The following is a 21960-nucleotide window of genomic DNA, read 5'->3' on the forward strand; positions in this document are numbered from 1 at the left end:
CAACTCAATCCCATCATGTTGAACAGTGGCATCTGAAGCGTCTCAGCTGAAGGAGATAATACATTGTTTATCAGCTTTAATATCTCAGCTACATTTTCTGCAGACACCGACATGGTGGCCGATATATCGTGCATCCCTATTTGTAGTGAGAACCCTCAACACCGAATCAGACATTTCCGAAAGAGAAACCCAAAAAGAAGACAGACCCAAAAAATATGGCAACAACAATAGGGAATCTTACCGAAATGGGCAACCCAAGACTCTGGATTCTGATGCCGAGTTCATTAGGCGACTCGCAGCTATAATGGTCTGCAAGGTGCTTCAGGAAATCAGCAAGGTCAAATCTAGGTGTCATGCTTCTTCTCCGGAATATTCTGAGACTCTAAAGCAAGCAGAAAACCACAGCGTTACGTCAATGCAGATGTATAGGAATTGTTTTTTTTTCTCTCTGTATTGTGTCTTCCCTATTATATTGGTTATGTCGTGTGTGTTAAACAAGTGCAGTGCTGTGGAAAAGAATTTCCCCCTGGGCACAATAAAGTTATTCAATCAATGAGTATGTTGAACACTGGTCAAGAACACAGCCAATGCCAAGCTGACTCACCTTAAGAACGTCCACAGTTGTAATCTGACGTACGTCATAATCTTTAGTATTTGCATCTATTTTGAACATTCGGTGGATAAGAGGGATCTTGCAGAGAGGGCCCAGATGGAGTTCTTCAAAGCGTTTCTTGTTCTTCAGGTTGGCCAGACCCAGTCCCAGTTCGTAAAGTGTGCACACGCAAGACACTGCCTCCACTGACTGACAGGGAAAGAAACACATCAGGTAAACTCAAGGGGTCTCATTTATAAACATTACTAAAAGTGTACATAGTGTCGGACTTATAAAAGCGAGCGTACGCCAGAACCTGCGCAGAATCCCCTTTATAAACCACAGTCAGAGGAAGATTGTGAACCTGCGTCTCCTCCCCGAAATAACCATATATGAGCTTACAACGCCTCCTTTACTGTGCATATCCTCATCTGCATATAATTTGCATATGCATATTCATGCACGTGATGCCATGTTTATCGGTATGTTGGAAACTCAGCTTTCGAAGACCAGGAGACTTGGTTCTTTCTTCAGCAGGATTCTTTATTGAGAACACGAGCTGTCGGTAGCTGCAGTCACCAAAGTCTATCTGAATTCTACAGTATAGTTTTTATACATTTACAAGGAGGAGGGACTTTTGGAGGTGGAGATAAATCAAAACAAAGCATAGGGATGATTTGATTCAATCAAGAATCAGCATAACACTATCATTCAAATGATCCAATCAGCCTGACAGTATCACCCATACCTTCACCTGATCATAGCTTAACTTGGGACCATGACACTGTTCCGGATATAAAGGTTAATGTCCGACACCTGGGTTGCTTGACTTAATCCAGTGTTTCCCCTACAATGTATTCACCAGCGGCGCAGCGCCGGATTTTCAGCGCCACTGCAAAATCTTCACATGATCAGTAATATCACGACATTCACTTCATTCACTTACACACCAAAAAACACTTAGACATGGCGACCGGCGGCGCTGCTAATATGCGTTGGCTCTGAATCCACTTGTAAGCGCGCTTATAATAGATAATAGAACGCGCCGCGCTCGTTTTTCCAGGCGCGCCTCTGTTGGTTGCATAGCAACGACAGACGCCACGGGAGAGCAAGCGCTTGTGGAAAGGAGAAAGCGGTACGAACTGCGAGAACCGTAGATTTTCACTGGTATTATTGGTACCGAATACTGAAATTTTGGTACCGTGACAACACTGTGTTATAAATAGGCTAATCACAAACAGACCTTTTCTACGTTTAAGGCATTAAACATACTGTCTTATCACTAAGTAGAAAGACGTGTTCTGATACCTTCCACATTCTCTGCTTTGTCACTTTGTGGGGCTTCAGTGTCACATGATCCTTCAGAAATCATTCTAAAATGATGATATATGAAGCTCTTTTTTTTTTATGGATTCTTTGATTAATAAAAAGTTAAAAAGAACATCATTGTAATAATATTTCACAATATTAGGCTACTGTTTTTTCTGTATTTTTGATTAAATAAATGCAGACTTGATGAGCATAAGACTTCTTGCAAAATACATAAAATAGTATCCAAACTTTTCACACACACACACACACACACACACACACACACACACACACACACACACACACACACACACATATATTAGGGCTGTCAAACGATTAATCGCGATTAATCGCATCCAAAATAAAAGTTTGTTTTTACATAGTACGGTGTATAATTATTTTCTATATATAAATACACACACATGAATGTATATTTAAGAAACATTTGCATATACTGTGTATATATATATATATTATATATAATTTATATTATATATGTAACAACATTGGCTATTTGAATCATTCGCTCGTTTGATTCTGAATTAACAAATTCGGACTCTCTGTGTTTTCTAAGCACATTCCTGCCCAAAACGTTCTTTGCTAAGCTTATCAGAGCTTGTAACCTCCTGACTTCGAAATTACAAATCATACGCCAGGCTCCATAAAGACTGGAACAAATTGACTTTTACGACCTAAATTGCACCTTGGAGGATAAGTTCTGGACTCTAAACCCCCCCTTTCCCCTCTCTGGACCACAGAGAGATAACGAAACTTGAAACCTTCTACACACACACACACACACACACACACACACATCAACATCCTCCTATAGAAATATAGTTTTAATGTATGTAACTCAGATTTGGGTTTGATCTTCCTGTACGCATGTTTTATTAATTCGTTTAACCATATAATTATGATTTTCTAGAGGTGTGGTTTTGAAATGTATTCTTTAATCAATAGTGTTTTAGTTAGAGAGGGTTCACTAACATTCTCTGGCAATCCCTTCCCCCCTGTGTGGAACTGTGTTTTATTACCTAACGGAATGTTAGCCAGAAGAGCAGAATTAGGTGTTCATCCTAGATATTTTATATGTATAACCATTGAAGAAATATGTAAGCCTGAATGTAATTTCTCTTTTTCATGATTGTTCTTCTCTGTGATGGGTTTTTGTATTCTTGTAAACCGTAAAGGAATAATGTTTCAGATGTGCACCCTTTTTTTAGATATGCCATGTGGATCTTTCTAAAGTCCAATCTTCAATGCCCACTTATCAATGTACACCACATGTTGGGTTCATTTTATTCCTAGGTTGTTAGTTTAACTTTTAAGCTTATTTTTACAGAATAATAATCTATCTCGACGTGTACCTTCGAAACATATCTAATTCGGTACCCACGTAAAGCTCTCCTTGTACTGGAACCAAATGTATGCATCAGGATCTGGTAAAATGTATGATACTATTTTTACCCTCGTTAGAGTATAACTGATCACATAATAACGCTGCCATAAAACATGCAAATTAAACTGGGAACTAAGACAAAGACATTTTTCCCGCTTCAGACCTTTGGACGTTCATTGGTTGTTCGCGCGAACAGAGGCGTCAACCCATATTGTCCATAAAAGACCGACTCAGAAAACCTCTCTCTCTCTCATGCCTACGCTCTCTCCTTCCTCCTCCAAAACCCAAGTCCGGACCGGCTTCGGCCTGCTTCTCTTTTCTTTTTATTTATTTCTTTTATGTTTTTCTATAGTCTAGTTTCGTTTTCCTCTTCGCCTCTGTTCATTCACGAGCTGAATGAACTTAGCCTGAATCATTCCCGGCAACTCTTTGAAGCTCCCGCGCTCGCACGCGCGCCGGAAGACAGCACGCGCACGCCTCCCCTCAGACGACTCGCGCTGCTTTTAAAGACACGCAGAACCCTGCGGTCCTACACACCTCATACAAAGAGAACCATATGCCATGCAAGTATCGATTATTGAATTGAACTTATGATGTGATTTCGTTGTTGTGTCTTAAGGGTTACTGTCTGTGATTTTGCCATAGCCATGCGATCTCTGATCGCAGATTTTTGCTTTCACTTCCGATCTCGTCCCCCATCCTTCTCTCCATCTCTCGCATCTTCCGATCTCTCTCTCTCTCTCTCTCTCTCTCTCTCATTTTCGTTATTCGTTATCTTGTATTGTTTAACTGTATTTGATGTACATAGACATATAATCCGTGTGTATTGTGTAGTTTGATATATTCCTTAGTTCGATGTATTGGTCCAATTATTAAATTCCATATGCCATTGACTGACTCTGATTTAATTGCCCATGTTACTTAGTCCCTGAAATGTTCGATCTTAGCTATATGCTTTATCTTGGTAGGCTACGATTTAAGTAACCTAATTTTAGTCTACAAACACCGAGAGTGTCTTTTCAAGGCCTGGAAAAGATACTCTTTCTCGTGTTTGTAAGAAGGATAATTTTCCTTGAGAGTTAATTTAATCTTACGTACAATCTGTTCGCTGGACAAACAGATTGTTTGATAACTAAATTAATTCCATTAAAGTTATCCCATAACTTCGAGCTGAAATAAGAACAATTGATGTATTAATGACGAACCATAACCCGTTATGGTAATCGTTCATATATCAATCTAGTTCAGCTGCGATAAATTAATGTAACTGTAACATACAAAATATTAATCATATTCATGATTAATTATTAAAATTCCCTATAGATCATTTGAGCTAATATTAATATTAATGTACGACCCATTGTTCTTACAGTTGTGGTGGAACGAATGCGGGCATTTCAAACTTTGTTTATGGGCAAATTCAGTTTCAGTTAAATGTGTATTATGGCTATTGATAATTGTAACATTACACGCGCGTTTTTGTGAATTGTGAGAATGAGTCGTGCTCAAACTCACCAGCTGACTACAAAGTCAGTAGGCCTAACGTTACATTGCTAAAATATGCCTAAACAATTTTAGCACTGTTAAATGCTACGTACACTGCAGTAGCCTATTTAATATTACAAATGTCAGTAAGAGATGAAGAAATATCTCTGCAGTTGATACATTTCTAATATTTGTTTTAAATCGCTGTGAACGAATAATTCTCACGTGCGTATTACCGGTATTAATAAATATGTTTTGAAGCGAGCTTCCTTCTAAACATACCTTGCATGCAAATGTCGTTATTGAATTTGTGGTGAACCACAGTGATATTCAAAAATTAACGATAAAACTCCTGGTCGAAAAAATGGATTAGCTACCCAATTTTTAAACCAACACACTTAAATCATAAAGTGCTATTTTGATAAAGTGCGTATGGGAGTGCAACAGACGTACAATTCCTGTTGTCCACATTTGAGTATTTGCGGCGAAGAAACCCCGCCATACTCTCTTGTGCAGTATTAATAGCACCAAAAGGTCCGCCGAGACCTCTGTCTAATTTGTGAGTGTTGCAGAAATCAGCGCGTGACGCGAGCTGAAAAGCTCTTAGCGTTTGAATCACATTGAAGTTGTGTAATTCCATTTACTAAACGCCAGAGGGCGTAAGTGTTTAGCAGCCTCAAATTACCCCTTTTGCCCCCTGATTTCCGCCTGCATGAGCGCAACAACGCCATCGCGTGGCCAGTTATCAGATAACGCTCTCTTCACGGCTGAATTCATTTCCCTGTGAATTAATGTTTAAACTCTAAATAACTATTCGCATTTATAGCTTTGCTCGTGCGTTTATTATTTTGTGTTAGACAATTTTCCTGCTTTTGGACTGATACATTTACTCTGAGTTTGGTTCAAACAAGATTTGGATTAAAACTCAGATTAAATCTCAGCCATTCCCTTAGAGGAAACAACGGCACCTAGTGGCCGCCACCCGCGAGGTCGGTTCACTCAGCTCGCGTTTCTCTCTTTTCAAATCCTGTCATGAATTGTTTTATTTCTACTTTTCTCTTTTGATTATTTTTATAGTTATTAATGATACTTCACTGTTATCGTTAATTTATTATAGGATATGATTATGAGCTCCCTTTTTAGACTTTCTTTACATGCTCATTTAAATTTTATTTAAACTAGTTTTGAATTTCAAATTTAAATTGAGTTTCTATTTCAGCCACTGATATTCACTTGGAGGAAACAGCACCATCGTGTGGCCTTGTGGATACTAAGTCGGCATCACTATTTTCCTCCCTTCACTCTTTTATATCGTCTTTCTCTCCTGATTATTTTTATAAATAGGACTGATACTTTAGTGTATCTGGATTATTATAGGATATCATTCCGATTTTTTTTTTTTTTTGTTTGTTTGTTTTTTTTTTCAGTTTTGAATTTTTAATTTGAATTAAGTTTTCGATTTGCCAGGTTGAGCACAGAGAGGGAGCACGCCCCCTTGTGGTGAAAACCCACTACTGCGGCCTGCCTCTTCTCCTGGGTTCATCCTGCCATTTCATTTTGAATTTGATTTTGAATTTTTTTTTTTTTTTTTTTTTTTTCCTCCCTCTTTCGGGTTAGGGCATTTTGATAATTAACATTATCATAACTTCCTATTGTTTTATCATTATTTAGTAAAACCTTTGACTCTCCTTTCTACATACATAACTACTCAATTGGTTTTAAACAAGCAAGCCTTAATTCACTTTAAGTTTCCCTTGTTCATCCTTCTGTGTATTTATTGTAGTACTCCCTTTGTGATCTGACAGCCATCTCTGCTTGGTCTCCGGCAAGCGAGCTCACCTGTCCGACGCTACCTGACACTGGCCGTGTGTCTCGGACTCTTCCGAATCTCGTACCTCCGGTTGTGGCACGCCACCCCGACATCAGCAATTTGGCCCGCCAAAAGGTTAAGTCAACGTCAGCGACACACAAGGCAATTTTGAGACAATCACTCGAACTGGGGTCTGCTGAAAGGACCACTCCGAAAGGAGAGTTCCGAGGAAAACTCAATCTTTCCGTGCCGTCTGATGATTGACACCTTGGCGTTGCCACTTTGTGTTTAAAGTCGCAAGTGGTTTGAGTGGGCACACCGTGGTACCGAGAGACGAGGTTGCCCGAGGGCACTGCGGTCAAGTGTTGGAGAACCGTCGGAAAGGTTGACCGAGCCACTGGTTTCCACCTGAGTGGCCTCAATTCACCGCAGGTAAACTAAATTTAGTAAAACCCATTCCACTCACTATAAGCCACAGAATATTAGATATCCCCCTGGGTATATTCTAGATGTATGGCCCACCTTCATCTCTTCTCTAAGCCATACCATCTTCGTAGGTTTCCTACCCCCCCAAAAAAGCCCCCACTCACCTGTTGGCCTATCTTAAACCCTAGCAGTGGTAATAGCTTAGGTCTCTTTATCCTCTTGAACACATTCTGTGTTACTATACTGTTTATTTAATTTCAGACCTAGTCATCACTAGTGTTTTGTTTACCTTAGTCTTTTCTATCCCTTGTTCTGTTGTGATTTGTTTCTTTCATTTCACTTAGAGACAGTAACCTTTAAGAGCCACCAAGTAAAGCTGAATAAGAGCCGGTGTCACCACGTGACCCACCAGGCTACTGCCTGCCAAAATCTATAGTTCAGGTCCTTTGTCGACCCAAGTTAATTGGAACTGTCTAACTGTGCATCAGTTAGCCCCAAAATTCTCATAAACGGCATAGCCGTATGAGTATAGCTCGTTAACCTTAGAACGAACTTGCATTGGTCTCTTTTTGTGTGTGCTGTGCTTCTCTCACCTACAGTGAGCCAGGATGTCCCATTCATCCAGTCCAGCAGTCCACGGGGGCAATCTCTCGACATGCTTGAAAGCAATGACTACCCCCTTCCTGCCCAAGGACGCAAGTGACCTGCAGCATCTGAGCCAAACGCAACTGGACACCAAGCTAGACGAGCTGATAACACACGATCCTACCCAAAGCTACAACTACAAAGACTGGGCCAGGATCGTCAGCAGCGTCACCCACAACTTCGTTGTCCAGACGAGGCTCAGTGAACGGCGCAACATCGACCTGGAGCAGAAAGCAGCAGCGCTACAGCTTCAAGTGAAGGAGGCCCGGAAAGACCAGGCTCGAACCCAGAGTCGTCTAGATCAGCTCCTCCTCGAGACCCAGAACCAGCGTGAGAAAGAGGACGCCACAGATCCAGAGCTACAGAAAGAAGTAGAAAGAATTCAAAATGCCCTGCAAGATCTGCGCCTCGACACAGACCAAAGAGAACAGTTGGAGAGAGAAACCAGAAAAGAACTCGACGAAAAACTCCAACAAAGTGACGCTCTCCTACATAGAGCCGAGACTGAACTAAAAGAAACAGACGCAAAAGCCAGGGCCTGCGAAAAACATTTGCAAACGGCCCGAGCTAAAATCAGCGAGCTTACTCTGCAGAAACACGATCTCAAAGACGAGCTTGACATTGTTCACAGAGAGCTGAAACATTCTTACAGACTGCAGAGTAGCTGGAACGGAGAAACACACATCACAGAGTTTCTCCCGGCCCGCCACTCCAATTCTTTCAGCCAAGAACCCAGAGCTGAAAAGGTAGATGTAAGCCCACGGCTCAAGACATCACCAGCCAGCTTTCCAGAACACCTGTCAGCAGCAAAAGGGGGAGGACCCCTTCAGACAACCCATGCCACTAACCACGGCACGACCCCCCGAGAACTTGACAAGCTAGCTCGAAACATTCCTATGTTCGATCCAGATTCTGCAGAAGGTCGTGACGTTCATGCTTATTTAAAAGACATCGACTTTCACTTGCAAACTGTCGCCAACATGACAGCTTGGGACAATTTGTATCTGTTAAGAATAACGGCTAGCAGTGATGTTCGTAGCTTCCTAGACCGTCAACCTCAGACTGTCAAAACGGACGTCCAACAATTACGGCAAGCTTTGATCCGTGAATTCTCTGATCCAGACTCCGATCAAGGTTTCTTCGCTGCTGTAGACCTCAAGCAAGGTCGGCGTGAACACCCCCAGACCTACTACAACCGACTCCGACAAGTCTTCTTCGGAGCACGGAATGAGCCCGGGATGGAACAGGACATCAACTTTAAGACTCTGTTCCTCAGAAACCTACATCCCACTTTAAGTTACCATTTGGGCGTGGCCGTGTGCCCACGTAGCATGTCTACACAACAGCTGCGAGAACTAGCCCATAAAGCTTACACCAAGCAAAAGACTATTTCTGAAAAGACTGTGAAAAACCCCACAATCTATTCTGTCTCTGAACACTGTTCAAAACTGACTTTAGAGGGTGTCCCACAACACCACAGTCACAGACATTTTTACAGAGAGTCACGACCGTTCCAAACCAGCAGAGGGCAACACAATCGCGGTGGTGCTCGTCCAAAGCACCAGAGCGAGCGCTCTAAAAGATTCCGGGAAACCGGCCGGCGACCCAAGAAGAGCCGATCTCCACCGTCCAGGACAACAAGCCCCGACAGAGAGTGGAACCACTCTCGACACGACACTGGTAAGCTCAAGCCTGAGCTCACATCAGATAACCACAGTGCATCCACGTCTGAGACAGCAGAGATCCTAAAGGTGCTGAAAGAGCTTCTTCACCAGAAACGTTGCAAGAAAGACAAGAAGGACGAGCCAGACATCTTATGCCTAAGCATAAGAACTGAAACCAAACCGTCTGTCCGCCATCTGACTGAGCCAAGCACCTCGAACACTGCTCATCATCCACAGACCACAGAGCTAACTGTCACATCACAACGTGACAGCATCACCCAAGCTTCACAGCTGACAGCTGCACACCATGAACGAAACAGCACACCTCCTCACACCAGGTACCAAAATACCAAGGTACCAGAAAACGCTGTTCTGTCTAACTGCCTCCACAGCAAGCTACACGAGACCGGTCCTAACCACCCAACGACCGTCACACCTGCCATGCCAACATTCCTGGGCAACCTAATCAAAAAGGGGGTGGCCCAAAAACTCTACCTGAACATCACGTTGGAAGAGGAAGTGAGCATGGAAGCCCTGATCGACACAGGATCAGACATTACGGTGATCTCAAATCAACTTTTCAAGAGACTCCAATTTGAAGCTAAGAGACGAGATCAAACTCTTACACCTCAAACTTGTGAACTGAACGTACAGTCATACAGTCAACATGACATCCGGCTCGAACAGGTAGCCCACATTCACCTGACGATTGGTCCTTTGAGTCTAGTCCATCCCGTGTTCATCTCAAAAATGGACACTTTTCCGTTCCTCATCGGCAGAGACCTTCTAGATCGTTTTGAACCGTTACTGGACTTGAAACAGCTCAAAGTCTGGGCTCAAGTACGAGAACTTTGCCCCCTCCAGTCACAGCCAGACGGTCAGGTCACAAAGGTCACAGAGTTCATGGGAACTCCCACAGCCAGCCAGCAAGACACAGACTCAGCACCAACTGAAGGTTCGAATCCGCTACCCTGCACCTTACAGCCCACCAAAGACTTTGACACTTGCTGCCTCAATGTCATGACTGACCTGCAGCGACATGACCTCATTCAAGCCAGTGCCAAGCCTGGTGCATTAAACAACAAGCTGTGGTCACTTTCAACCCACCCACCCACCCTAGAGGTTGAAAAGCTTACACACAGCATAAGAACTTTACAAGATCAACTGCCTACTTCAGAGCCGCTTACGCTGGCTCCGCTGTTTGCAAAGACAACCATAACTGACATGCGGGCTTCTGACATCCACATCAAGACTTTAAATGCCCACCTCTCAAAACCCTCCAACCACCCTCGCATGCCGTCTGACCTCACTGACAACCAGTGCCTCAGACCACTGCATAACACAACGCACATGCTGCGCGTACAGAACAACATTATGAGTTGTGCACCGATTGACATCACAATGCCAAGGCTTGTACTGCCACGGCGCACAAAGGGGGATAAACTGCTAATGTTCATCTATAACGCATCATGTGCTGCACAACGCAACACCAGAGACACTGACGAGACACTGAAGCAAGCGACAAGCCGACAGCAAGATGTGGCAAAACATGGGCCAAGGCGAACTAAACCCAGTCGCCGCCCACAAAGTAAAAAGACTGCCCTGTCCAATCAAAGACAACCCTTGCTGGCTTCTTCCTCCCCTTTCTCTCTCTCTCTCCCTGTTGTCTGTGCCAGGTTGCTGCTGTGGTTCGCCATGCTGTACTGTTTGCCAACCAGAGGACAGCTGCCACCGAGAGAACGACCGAGACCCCAGATCACTGACGGCAGGACCTACCCCCAGCAAGTGCATGTTCGACTCATCCAGCCCCGCCCGGTCTACAGAGCACACCACCCCAGCTCCGTAGCCCAATACATCTGGACAAGTGTCCGACGGACAGAGGACTCCCTCTCTCACGCCGAGGCCAAGGTCGAACACATGTTCAACCAACTTGAGAAAGTGACTGTTGCACAATCGGGACTCCTAAGCACCAACCACACCTCCAGCCAGTTCCTGGGAGCATTGCTCAGAACCGGAGCTGCTGCCAGAACTCTGTTTAACATTGGTGTGTCCAGTGTAAATGCAGCAAACCAGACCGCAAACTCCATGAAGCCGCAGTTTACGGTCTTACAGAGTGACTTTGTCCAGACTCAGCTGGTTACAGTGCCAACGACAGACATGCTGTGGGAGGTTAGCTCCTCCAATGACAGCATAGCCACAGGTGTAATCCCACCATACCTGATACTAAGCCTGATGCTAACTGTGCTGGTTTCCGCCATCAACACGCCAGCTGACTTTCTACAAAAACACCTGGCCTACTCTCTGGGTAGCACCATCTCACTCTGCGTCGATCCCGAGCAGAGAGAAGTGGGCCTTCTCCTAAATCCGCCTATCATCGAGTCAAGCCAAGTCTACAGACTTACAGACATTCGCAAGGTCAGGTTTTGGGAAAACAACACCCACATCAAGATAAGCCCTCCAGACGTGGTGGCCTACCACGATGGCGACACACAACGGTACTCAGCTCCAAACCTACACCTGTGTACTATGACCAAAGACATTTGTTATCTCTGCCTTAGCAAACCCTTACTCAGAGACAACGCTGAAGAAATCTGCGGGTTGCACCCCCTGGTCAGCAAAGTCACCCACACACAAGCAGAGATAGCAGGTGAAAGGTGGCGTGCTAACGCACCTGTGCACACCGCCACTGTCACTCACGACCCGCATGACACAACCAGCCGTGTCAACATGCTCAACCAGAAAATGGGACTTCAAGTACTGAAAGGGGTCATCCTACACCTTGATGGCCTGACATGGTACCAGCTTCCCAGCAAAGAGTACCAGACAGCACTGAAACTACCATCCTCCAAAAACTTCAACGTCACCTTGAATCCAGGACTGGAACTCCGTAGTGAGAAAAGGGGGTCCCAACTCATGGACATTGCTCCTGCCAACAAAGCCCTCCGAGCACCGGCTCGACGGCCCGTTCTGAACACTTCATCTGCGATCCGAGGCTGGAACGCCGCCGACATTGGGCTGTGCACCTTTGCAGGTAATCAGCCACACCCTAACACTAGGTTGGTCTCCATCCTGTACAGAAGACTCAACGAGATGCGATACAGCCAAGCTCACGAAAGCTGTGTCCAAAGGTTTCAGACGGAATCCCCGGAAAAGGGGGTGTCAAGTCAGAGACCACGCCGAACCTCATCGAGTTGAATCCTCAGCTCCAAGAACCACCTGCCTTCCTACCGTCATGATCCACCTGCTACACGACTGTCATGATTCACCTACCATGTGACCATTGTGATGATTGTCGTCCGATGATGTCCATGCAGGGACTTCATCAGACGAAAAGGGGGAATATGTAACAACATTGGCTATTTGAATCATTCGCTCGTTTGATTCTGAATTAACAAATTCGGACTCTCTGTGTTTTCTAAGCACATTCCTGCCCAAAACGTTCTTTGCTAAGCTTATCAGAGCTTGTAACCTCCTGACTTCGAAATTACAAATCATACGCCAGGCTCCATAAAGACTGGAACAAATTGACTTTTACGACCTAAATTGCACCTTGGAGGATAAGTTCTGGACTCTAAACCCCCCCTTTCCCCTCTCTGGACCACAGAGAGATAACGAAACTTGAAACCTTCTACACACACACACACACACACACACACACATCAACATCCTCCTATAGAAATATAGTTTTAATGTATGTAACTCAGATTTGGGTTTGATCTTCCTGTACGCATGTTTTATTAATTCGTTTAACCATATAATTATGATTTTCTAGAGGTGTGGTTTTGAAATGTATTCTTTAATCAATAGTGTTTTAGTTAGAGAGGGTTCACTAACATTCTCTGGCAATCCCTTCCCCCCTGTGTGGAACTGTGTTTTATTACCTAACGGAATGTTAGCCAGAAGAGCAGAATTAGGTGTTCATCCTAGATATTTTATATGTATAACCATTGAAGAAATATGTAAGCCTGAATGTAATTTCTCTTTTTCATGATTGTTCTTCTCTGTGATGGGTTTTTGTATTCTTGTAAACCGTAAAGGAATAATGTTTCAGATGTGCACCCTTTTTTTAGATATGCCATGTGGATCTTTCTAAAGTCCAATCTTCAATGCCCACTTATCAATGTACACCACATGTTGGGTTCATTTTATTCCTAGGTTGTTAGTTTAACTTTTAAGCTTATTTTTACAGAATAATAATCTATCTCGACGTGTACCTTCGAAACATATCTAATTCGGTACCCACGTAAAGCTCTCCTTGTACTGGAACCAAATGTATGCATCAGGATCTGGTAAAATGTATGATACTATTTTTACCCTCGTTAGAGTATAACTGATCACATAATAACGCTGCCATAAAACATGCAAATTAAACTGGGAACTAAGACAAAGACATTTTTCCCGCTTCAGACCTTTGGACGTTCATTGGTTGTTCGCGCGAACAGAGGCGTCAACCCATATTGTCCATAAAAGACCGACTCAGAAAACCTCTCTCTCTCTCATGCCTACGCTCTCTCCTTCCTCCTCCAAAACCCAAGTCCGGACCGGCTTCGGCCTGCTTCTCTTTTCTTTTTATTTATTTCTTTTATGTTTTTCTATAGTCTAGTTTCGTTTTCCTCTTCGCCTCTGTTCATTCACGAGCTGAATGAACTTAGCCTGAATCATTCCCGGCAACTCTTTGAAGCTCCCGCGCTCGCACGCGCGCCGGAAGACAGCACGCGCACGCCTCCCCTCAGACGACTCGCGCTGCTTTTAAAGACACGCAGAACCCTGCGGTCCTACACACCTCATACAAAGAGAACCATATGCCATGCAAGTATCGATTATTGAATTGAACTTATGATGTGATTTCGTTGTTGTGTCTTAAGGGTTACTGTCTGTGATTTTGCCATAGCCATGCGATCTCTGATCGCAGATTTTTGCTTTCACTTCCGATCTCGTCCCCCATCCTTCTCTCCATCTCTCGCATCTTCCGATCTCTCTCTCTCTCTCTCTCTCTCTCTCTCATTTTCGTTATTCGTTATCTTGTATTGTTTAACTGTATTTGATGTACATAGACATATAATCCGTGTGTATTGTGTAGTTTGATATATTCCTTAGTTCGATGTATTGGTCCAATTATTAAATTCCATATGCCATTGACTGACTCTGATTTAATTGCCCATGTTACTTAGTCCCTGAAATGTTCGATCTTAGCTATATGCTTTATCTTGGTAGGCTACGATTTAAGTAACCTAATTTTAGTCTACAAACACCGAGAGTGTCTTTTCAAGGCCTGGAAAAGATACTCTTTCTCGTGTTTGTAAGAAGGATAATTTTCCTTGAGAGTTAATTTAATCTTACGTACAATCTGTTCGCTGGACAAACAGATTGTTTGATAACTAAATTAATTCCATTAAAGTTATCCCATAACTTCGAGCTGAAATAAGAACAATTGATGTATTAATGACGAACCATAACCCGTTATGGTAATCGTTCATATATCAATCTAGTTCAGCTGCGATAAATTAATGTAACTGTAACATACAAAATATTAATCATATTCATGATTAATTATTAAAATTCCCTATAGATCATTTGAGCTAATATTAATATTAATGTACGACCCATTGTTCTTACATATATAAATATTTTATATATAAATAACACATTTTCTTAAATATATATATGCATGTGTGTGTATTTATATATAGAAAATAATTATACTCCGTACACAGACATAAATTATGTAAACACAAACTTTTATTTTGGATGCGATTAATCGCGATTAATCGTTTGACAGCCCTAATATATATATACATATATATATATATATATATATATATATATATATATATATATATATATTTTTTTTTTTATTTATTTATTTTTTTTTTTTTTTACATATCGCACCTTTCTTACATTTGAGCCCCTGCCCCTGATGAACTCTCTGCACGTCCCTGGAGGTTGGTGAAGTAAAATAGGCTATGTAAGCTAGTCACCTTACGTACTGCAATAATCATGCCTTGAATCTGTTGATGGTATGTCATATTTGTATGTCTAAAAATGTCCATTTCTATCCACAAAACTTGCCAGAAGTCATGGTTTAAGGGGTTATTTAAAAAAAAAAAATTCTTCCGGAGGTGCATACCCCCAGAACCCCCCGCGCGCGGCTTGGCCAACCTCCGGCACGTAACAGCACCGCTGCTAGAAAAATTTCTAGGGGAAACACTGTAATCTTCTTTGAAATATCATCATCTATGCCTCACATGCTAAAATCAGTAACCTAAATTAAACATTTAATAAATTTGTAATACAACAGGAAAATATGAGATAATAAATAAATCAAATAGTATAAAATACATTTCAGAGAAAGTTTTTCTCAATCTTTTCCACTGGACAAACAGTATTTTTAATTGCTTTATATTTTTAATGGAAACAGATTGTGTTCATTATTGATCATTATTTGCGTGTAAATATTTCCTCAGTCCACGAGTTCTGCTATTATCATGCGCTGAGCAAACATTAACACACAGCATGCCTCAGGAAAAGTGTTCGAACGCAGCGCATCCTCTACTAATATTTCTATTTATTAGAATATAGAATATAATCTTAACTCCACTGAGAATGGCATATTTAATCTAAATGTGTATATCAGATGTAAAACAGAGTTTAAATCATTCTTGTATGTATTTAAACTGTTATTGTGAACATGCACTGTATTTGTGATTAGGACTCATAATGAATATTAAAGTGGTTTTCCTTCATCAGCCGTCAGTCCCTCAGATCAACATCGGTGTCTCTAGAATATTCATACACATGAATATTCATACACATGATCAGAGTTTACTTACAGATGTCCTTGCTTACTCTCCCGTCAAGTGTGTTTTTATAAATCACAACTTATGTGTGTGAAGTGTGAACTTATGTGAACTTATGCGTACGCTCTTTCAGGGCCTGTTTTGTGCGACAAAACCTACACTGGGACTTTTGTGTAGACCTCATACCTCAATGTACAGATTGATCTCCTGGATGGTGCGCTGAAGGTCCTGCACTGCAGGAAGATGCCGAAGTGAGCAAACTCTGCTTATTACCTTTGACAATAGAAAAAAAAAATTAGTCATGGTATTGACATTGGGATGAGCACAAAATAGGTCTGGATAGTGCTGGCTGGTCGGTATACCAGTTCATACCGAATACCAGTGCTTATTTTTGGTATGATATGATTGTTTAATATACCTCAATACCGGTGTATGTCACTTTAACAATGCTGGGAACACGGCGCAACACTGTTTGAGAGGGTCTTTTCACTGTTGCACTGTGTGGTGATGCACAGATGTATGAAAATGGACAGGTTAAACTATAATTAATAGCTGTCAAATTATAGTCAAGTCAAGTCATCTTCATTTATATAGCGCTTTTAACAATGTAGATTGTTTCAAAGCAGCTTTACAGAGATAAACGTATAATTTATGGTAACAGAGATTGTTTTGGCTTTATAGCGGTTCTTTAATAAATTTATTTTCCAGCTAAAGTTAGTTATGATTGATTCGCTTCCGTCGCAACGATCATTTGTTATTAAATTAGGGGCCGTTAAGACGACACCATTCCCTCTACACAGACTTTAAACGCGAACCTGTGAGAAACGCTGATGGCGTTCACATGCGCATTAAGAATTGGTTCTATAGTTATGTGCGTTTGAATATATGTGCGCAGGTTTGGAATTCACTACAGACCAAGCCTAAACAAAGTACTGGTGTTTCCTTATAATTTTTGATACAGAATTTTATTTTATTTAATCAATTCAGGGTAGATACGTGAATTGAGTTTCCCGACGACGCTTTATCTGTAGAGTGGTAAAGGGATCCTCCATAGGGAGAGACTAGTTGGCACTTCAGCACTGCGTTGTCATCGGGTCCAGGCGCAGGTCCTTCATCAGATCTGGATACGGCCTGGATCCGGCAGGCTGCGGGAAAACCTCGGGATAAACAAAGACACTAAAATTAGCGTAGATGCCATTCTTCTCATGATGTAACGAGTACATCAGGATTTATGGAAAATGTTCCCGGTTCCGGCTGACCTAATCTATGCAGCCTAACATTGGATTATAGAAGTCTATAATGTATTATGTGAATGCTAGGTCAAAGAGATGTGTCTTTATAATCTGGCTTTGAACTGACAGAGTGTGTCTGCTTCCCGGACTATGTTAGGAAGACTGTTCCAGAGTTTTGGTGCTAAATAGGAGAAGGATCTACCGCCAGCAGTCGATTTTGATATTCTAGGTATTATCAACTGGCCGGAATTTTGAGATCGCAATAGACGTGAAGGACTATAATGCATAATTGTTCCGCATTTGTCATTGAGAGCATATGGCGTAATTTAGATATATTTTTAAGATGGAAAAATGCGGTTTTACAGATACTAGACACGTGACTTTTAAATGAAAGATTGGTATCAAAGAGCACACCCAGGTTCCTAACCGACGACGAAGACTTAACAGAGCAGCCATCAAGTGTTAGACAGTATTCTAGGTTATTACGTGAGGAAGTTTTTTGTCCAATAATTAGAATCTCTGTTTTTTCAGAGAATTTAGAAGTAGGAAATTACGAGTTTTTATATCATTTTTTATATCAGCTATGCATTCCGTTAATTTTGTGAATTGGTAAGTTTCGTTAGGTTTTGAAGAAATATAGAGCTGAGTATCGTCGGCATAACAGTGGAAGCTAATTCCATGTTTCCTAATAATATCTCCTAATGGTAGCATGTACAGAGTGAACAGCAGCGGCCCTAGTACTGAGCCTTGTGGTACGCCATACTGAACTTGTGATCGATGACACATCTCTTCATTTACTGCTACAAGTCATTTACTATTGTTTACATTTACCATTTAACTGTCATTTACATTTACATTTACTATTTAACTGTCATTGCTATATTACAGTGTTTCCCATACACTGGTTCACAATATCAACACTGCCCGGCACAAATAGATTTTCCAGAAGGCTTTGACATTGTTAAATAAACATGAGCACTGCATGTTTCAAAGTCAAGACGCGGCACGGGTGTTTTTATATGAATGTATTTCAAGGGAACTGACTGTCTTTAGAAAAGTTTCTATGTTATTTTCATTCAATCTTTCTTTATCTTTCCTGATAAAGCAGCGTTTATGAGCGCCTCCTGCTGGACCTCTTTGTAAACACCATCATTTTATGGGGTCTTACAAACCTGTGTTAATACTAGTGTGCGATTTTTCTACAATATTCACTCATGACAGTAAAATAGGGCATTCTGAGTCAATCTACTGCAGTGTTTCCTCTCTCAATCAAAAGAAAATGTGGTTAACACCCAGTCATGCTTTCAAAAAAAATAAAATAATACACCATCATGTACCGTGAAACTGGTATAATTTTGAAAAATACCATGATATAAATGTTTGGTCATACCGCCCAGCACTAAGGTCTGGATAATTTCCCAAGACACAAACCCTCTCGATGGTCACATGCTCTCCTTCGGCTGCAAGGGCTCTCACGACATCCTCCGCCAAACTGTTCACTTCGCTTGAGCTCATGGCCTTTCTCTGTCTCTTCCCTCTTCCCTCCTTCAGTTTCTTCTCCTCAGCATTGGGCATCTTGGAACCAAGAACTGGGAAGTCACTAGTGGACAGATTACCAGGGGCGATTGAACTTGCCTTGGGCCGAACCACTTGTTCATCCACCACAGGTTTGGACTGAACCTTCTTTGATTTCTCATCAATCTTCTGTTGTGGTCCTACAAGAATAAAGCCAACAATGGGTCTCATTCATGAAACACGAGCAGAACGAATTTTTGTGTAAATCGTGTGTAAAGTGGTTCTGGCGTAAATTTTCGGATTTATTAAAATGTTCGTATTTTCCAAATGTTAGTTGGTACGAAAGAAATCTACACCTGCTCCCAGCAACGCGTAAATAGTGCGTTTAACATCCGAACGTTTTGCTCATTAATAAGGCTGCATTTTAATTCACCTTAATCGGGTACATATTTATACAGCATTTTGAAAAAATATAATATATAGTAATTACATACGTTTTTTCTTTTTACTTTTATTACGAGAGCCAGTAATAGCATCTGCAAACGGAACACAAGTCTGCAAGTCTTTTTTATTTATTTTTTATTTTTTAATTTTTTTATATTCAAGCTGTTTATTCATTTTTATTTTCATTTTTCAATTTTTTTAATTAAAAGTCCGCAAGTCACAAGTGTTGCAGTCAAGCTTCATGTCGAACCATTTTCTTTTCACTTTGGGACTGTTCGATTAACAGATGAAACTCCATTAACTGCATCTGTAATATGCTGCCAAGCATTTTTACCTAAAGCATTATTACCTAAAAAATCTTTTTTTTTTAAGGACCTGATACACCACTTTGTACGCTTGAAAATAAAATGTGGCATTTTGAATGAACTTCTGATAATAAAACTTTTAAAACTGCATCTGAGAAATTTCTCTTCTTCATTCGCTTTTGAGAAGACATATTGAAATCCTTCGTTTCGTGTCATAATATGATGCCCATATATAGTTGTCAGTCGGTTTTAATGGCGGGATTTATGGTAATTGAGAGAATGAGCGTGCACGCGCGTCCCATTTACGACTGATTGGAATTCATTAACCCACACACACATTTCACTATCGAATATTCGAATATTCACTATTCTTCAGACGAATAAAATCGTACAAGTTGTATTAAAAAATGTACTGGCTCTTCCAAGCTTTATAATAGGAGTGAATGGGCATAATTTTTTAAAGTCCATTCAAGTGCATCTATCCATCATTAAAGTGCTTCTGTCCATCATAAAAGTGCATCTATCCATCATTAAAGTGCTTCTAACCATCATTAAAGTGCTTCAATCCATCATTAAAGTGCTTCTATCCATCATTAAAGTGCATCTATCCATTATAAAAGTGCTTCTATCCATCATTAAAGTGCATCTATCCATTATAAAAGTACATCTATCCATCATAAAAGTACATCTATCCATCATAAAAGTGCATCTATCCATCATTAAAGTGCTTCTATCCATCATTAAAGTGCATCTGTCCATCATAAAAGTGAATCTATCCATCATTAAAGTGCTTCTATCCATCATAAAAGTGCATCTATCTATCATAATATGATTATTATTTTTTAATATGGATATTTTTCTTGCATGAATGCATCGCTTCACTTCAGAAGGCCTTTATTATCCCCCCACAGAGCAGTCTGGGACACTTTTATGATGGATAGATGCACTTTTATCATGGATGGATGCACTTGAATGGACTTCAAAAAAATGGTGCCTATTCACACCCATTATAAAGCTTGGAAGAGCCAGGACATTTTTGAATATAACTCTGATTGTATTCGTCTGAAAGAAGAATGCCATACATCTAGGATGACTTCAGGGTGAGTAAATCATGGGGTCATTTTCATTATTGGGTGAACTATCCCTTTAAGAACAAGGAACTGTTTATGTACTTGTCTATATAACTGTATATACTCTTACTGTCAAGGCACTTTGCTCCTGCTTGTTTATCATCTACAACTGGACAAACGGAGTAGGTTTTTAACGGCAGTGCAGACCCAAATAAGAGGGAGTAGCCATTCTCCAGTTCACTAATGGAGTTGCTTGCAGCTGGATATTTTCTTATAACCTCTTTAACTCTATCTATCAGATCCTCTTGCTTCATTTCACTACCTCTTTGAGCAAAGTCAGCTCCCAAATAGCTTCAGGGTTTCTGCACACAAGTCAAATTTAAGGCTTTTTAAGACCTTTTTAAGACCCTTTAAGACCTGAAGAAATCAAAATTAATACCATGCATTAGGGGTGTGCAACATTGACAAAATATGTCTCAATATTTTCAAAGTTTTGTTGATAATAATTAGATAATATTTTGCTGATTGTGTTTCTGTGCTTGGTGCCATGGCTGGTTTAGACCTGTTGTTGACAGCTGACTGGCGAAGATATTCATATTTTTCATATTCTATGCAGTGGTCAGTTCACAGCAGTGACAGAAATTAACCTTTTTTAATTAAGGGGTAATATTTGCCATCTTAAATTGATTTCCAGGGGCATTTTCACATATAAATGGACATTTTGAATTTGTAGATGTATGCATCACCTTTCATGTCAAATTCTAACATTCAAATTAAATTATATTAGAATAATTAAATAATACCACTGTTAACAGTCAAATTAAATCATTAAACCAAAGTCCATCTTTGCAGTGCAGAGGTGACACAGAAGTGGCATCAGATCTGGTTACACTACATTTACAATTGCATAAATAAAGCTATGAGATTGCTAAATATGAACTGATTTCTAATTTTAACGCTCTAATTACAGGGTAGGCTACTTTAAATGTGAAACTAAAACTGCCAGTAGGTGGCGGCAAGTCACTGTCTTAATAAGTGAGTTGAGGGGGTCATTCATTCAACCGATTTGTTCAAACGGCTGATTCATTCGGGAAAGAAGCAAGTGATTGTTCATTGAATCATTACATTGACTCGTTCAAAACTCGGATTCCATTCAAAAAATCATCGCTGTCTGTTGCATTGAGACTCTGCTATGGCTTCATTTTGAAATTCTCGTCAGCGAAATAAAGGAAAAACAAACAATACTGACAATATTGTTTATA

At 41.0% G+C, this 21960-nt stretch overlaps 1 protein-coding gene across 1 annotated transcript in view; it reads right to left on the reverse strand.

Moving 5' to 3' along the window:
* The window catches only part of LOC307152667 (uncharacterized protein), a gene marked incomplete at its 3' end in the record, with an annotated part of 180746 nt that overhangs the window by 108277 nt on the left and 50509 nt on the right, over positions 1 to 21960 (reverse strand). Inside the window, exons 9-12 of the mRNA XM_079861493.1 lie at positions 18796 to 19079; positions 16319 to 16405; positions 605 to 802; positions 242 to 382 (exon numbers count right to left, since the gene is read on the reverse strand). Of these exons, the coding sequence (XP_079717619.1) occupies positions 242 to 382; positions 605 to 802; positions 16319 to 16405; positions 18796 to 19079 (710 nt within the window). The remainder of the gene's footprint in view (positions 1 to 241; positions 383 to 604; positions 803 to 16318; positions 16406 to 18795; positions 19080 to 21960) is intronic.

Source organism: Squalius cephalus (genome assembly GCF_949319135.1).
Source record: "Squalius cephalus genome assembly, chromosome: 24".
Lineage (NCBI taxonomy): Eukaryota > Metazoa > Chordata > Actinopteri > Cypriniformes > Leuciscidae > Squalius > Squalius cephalus.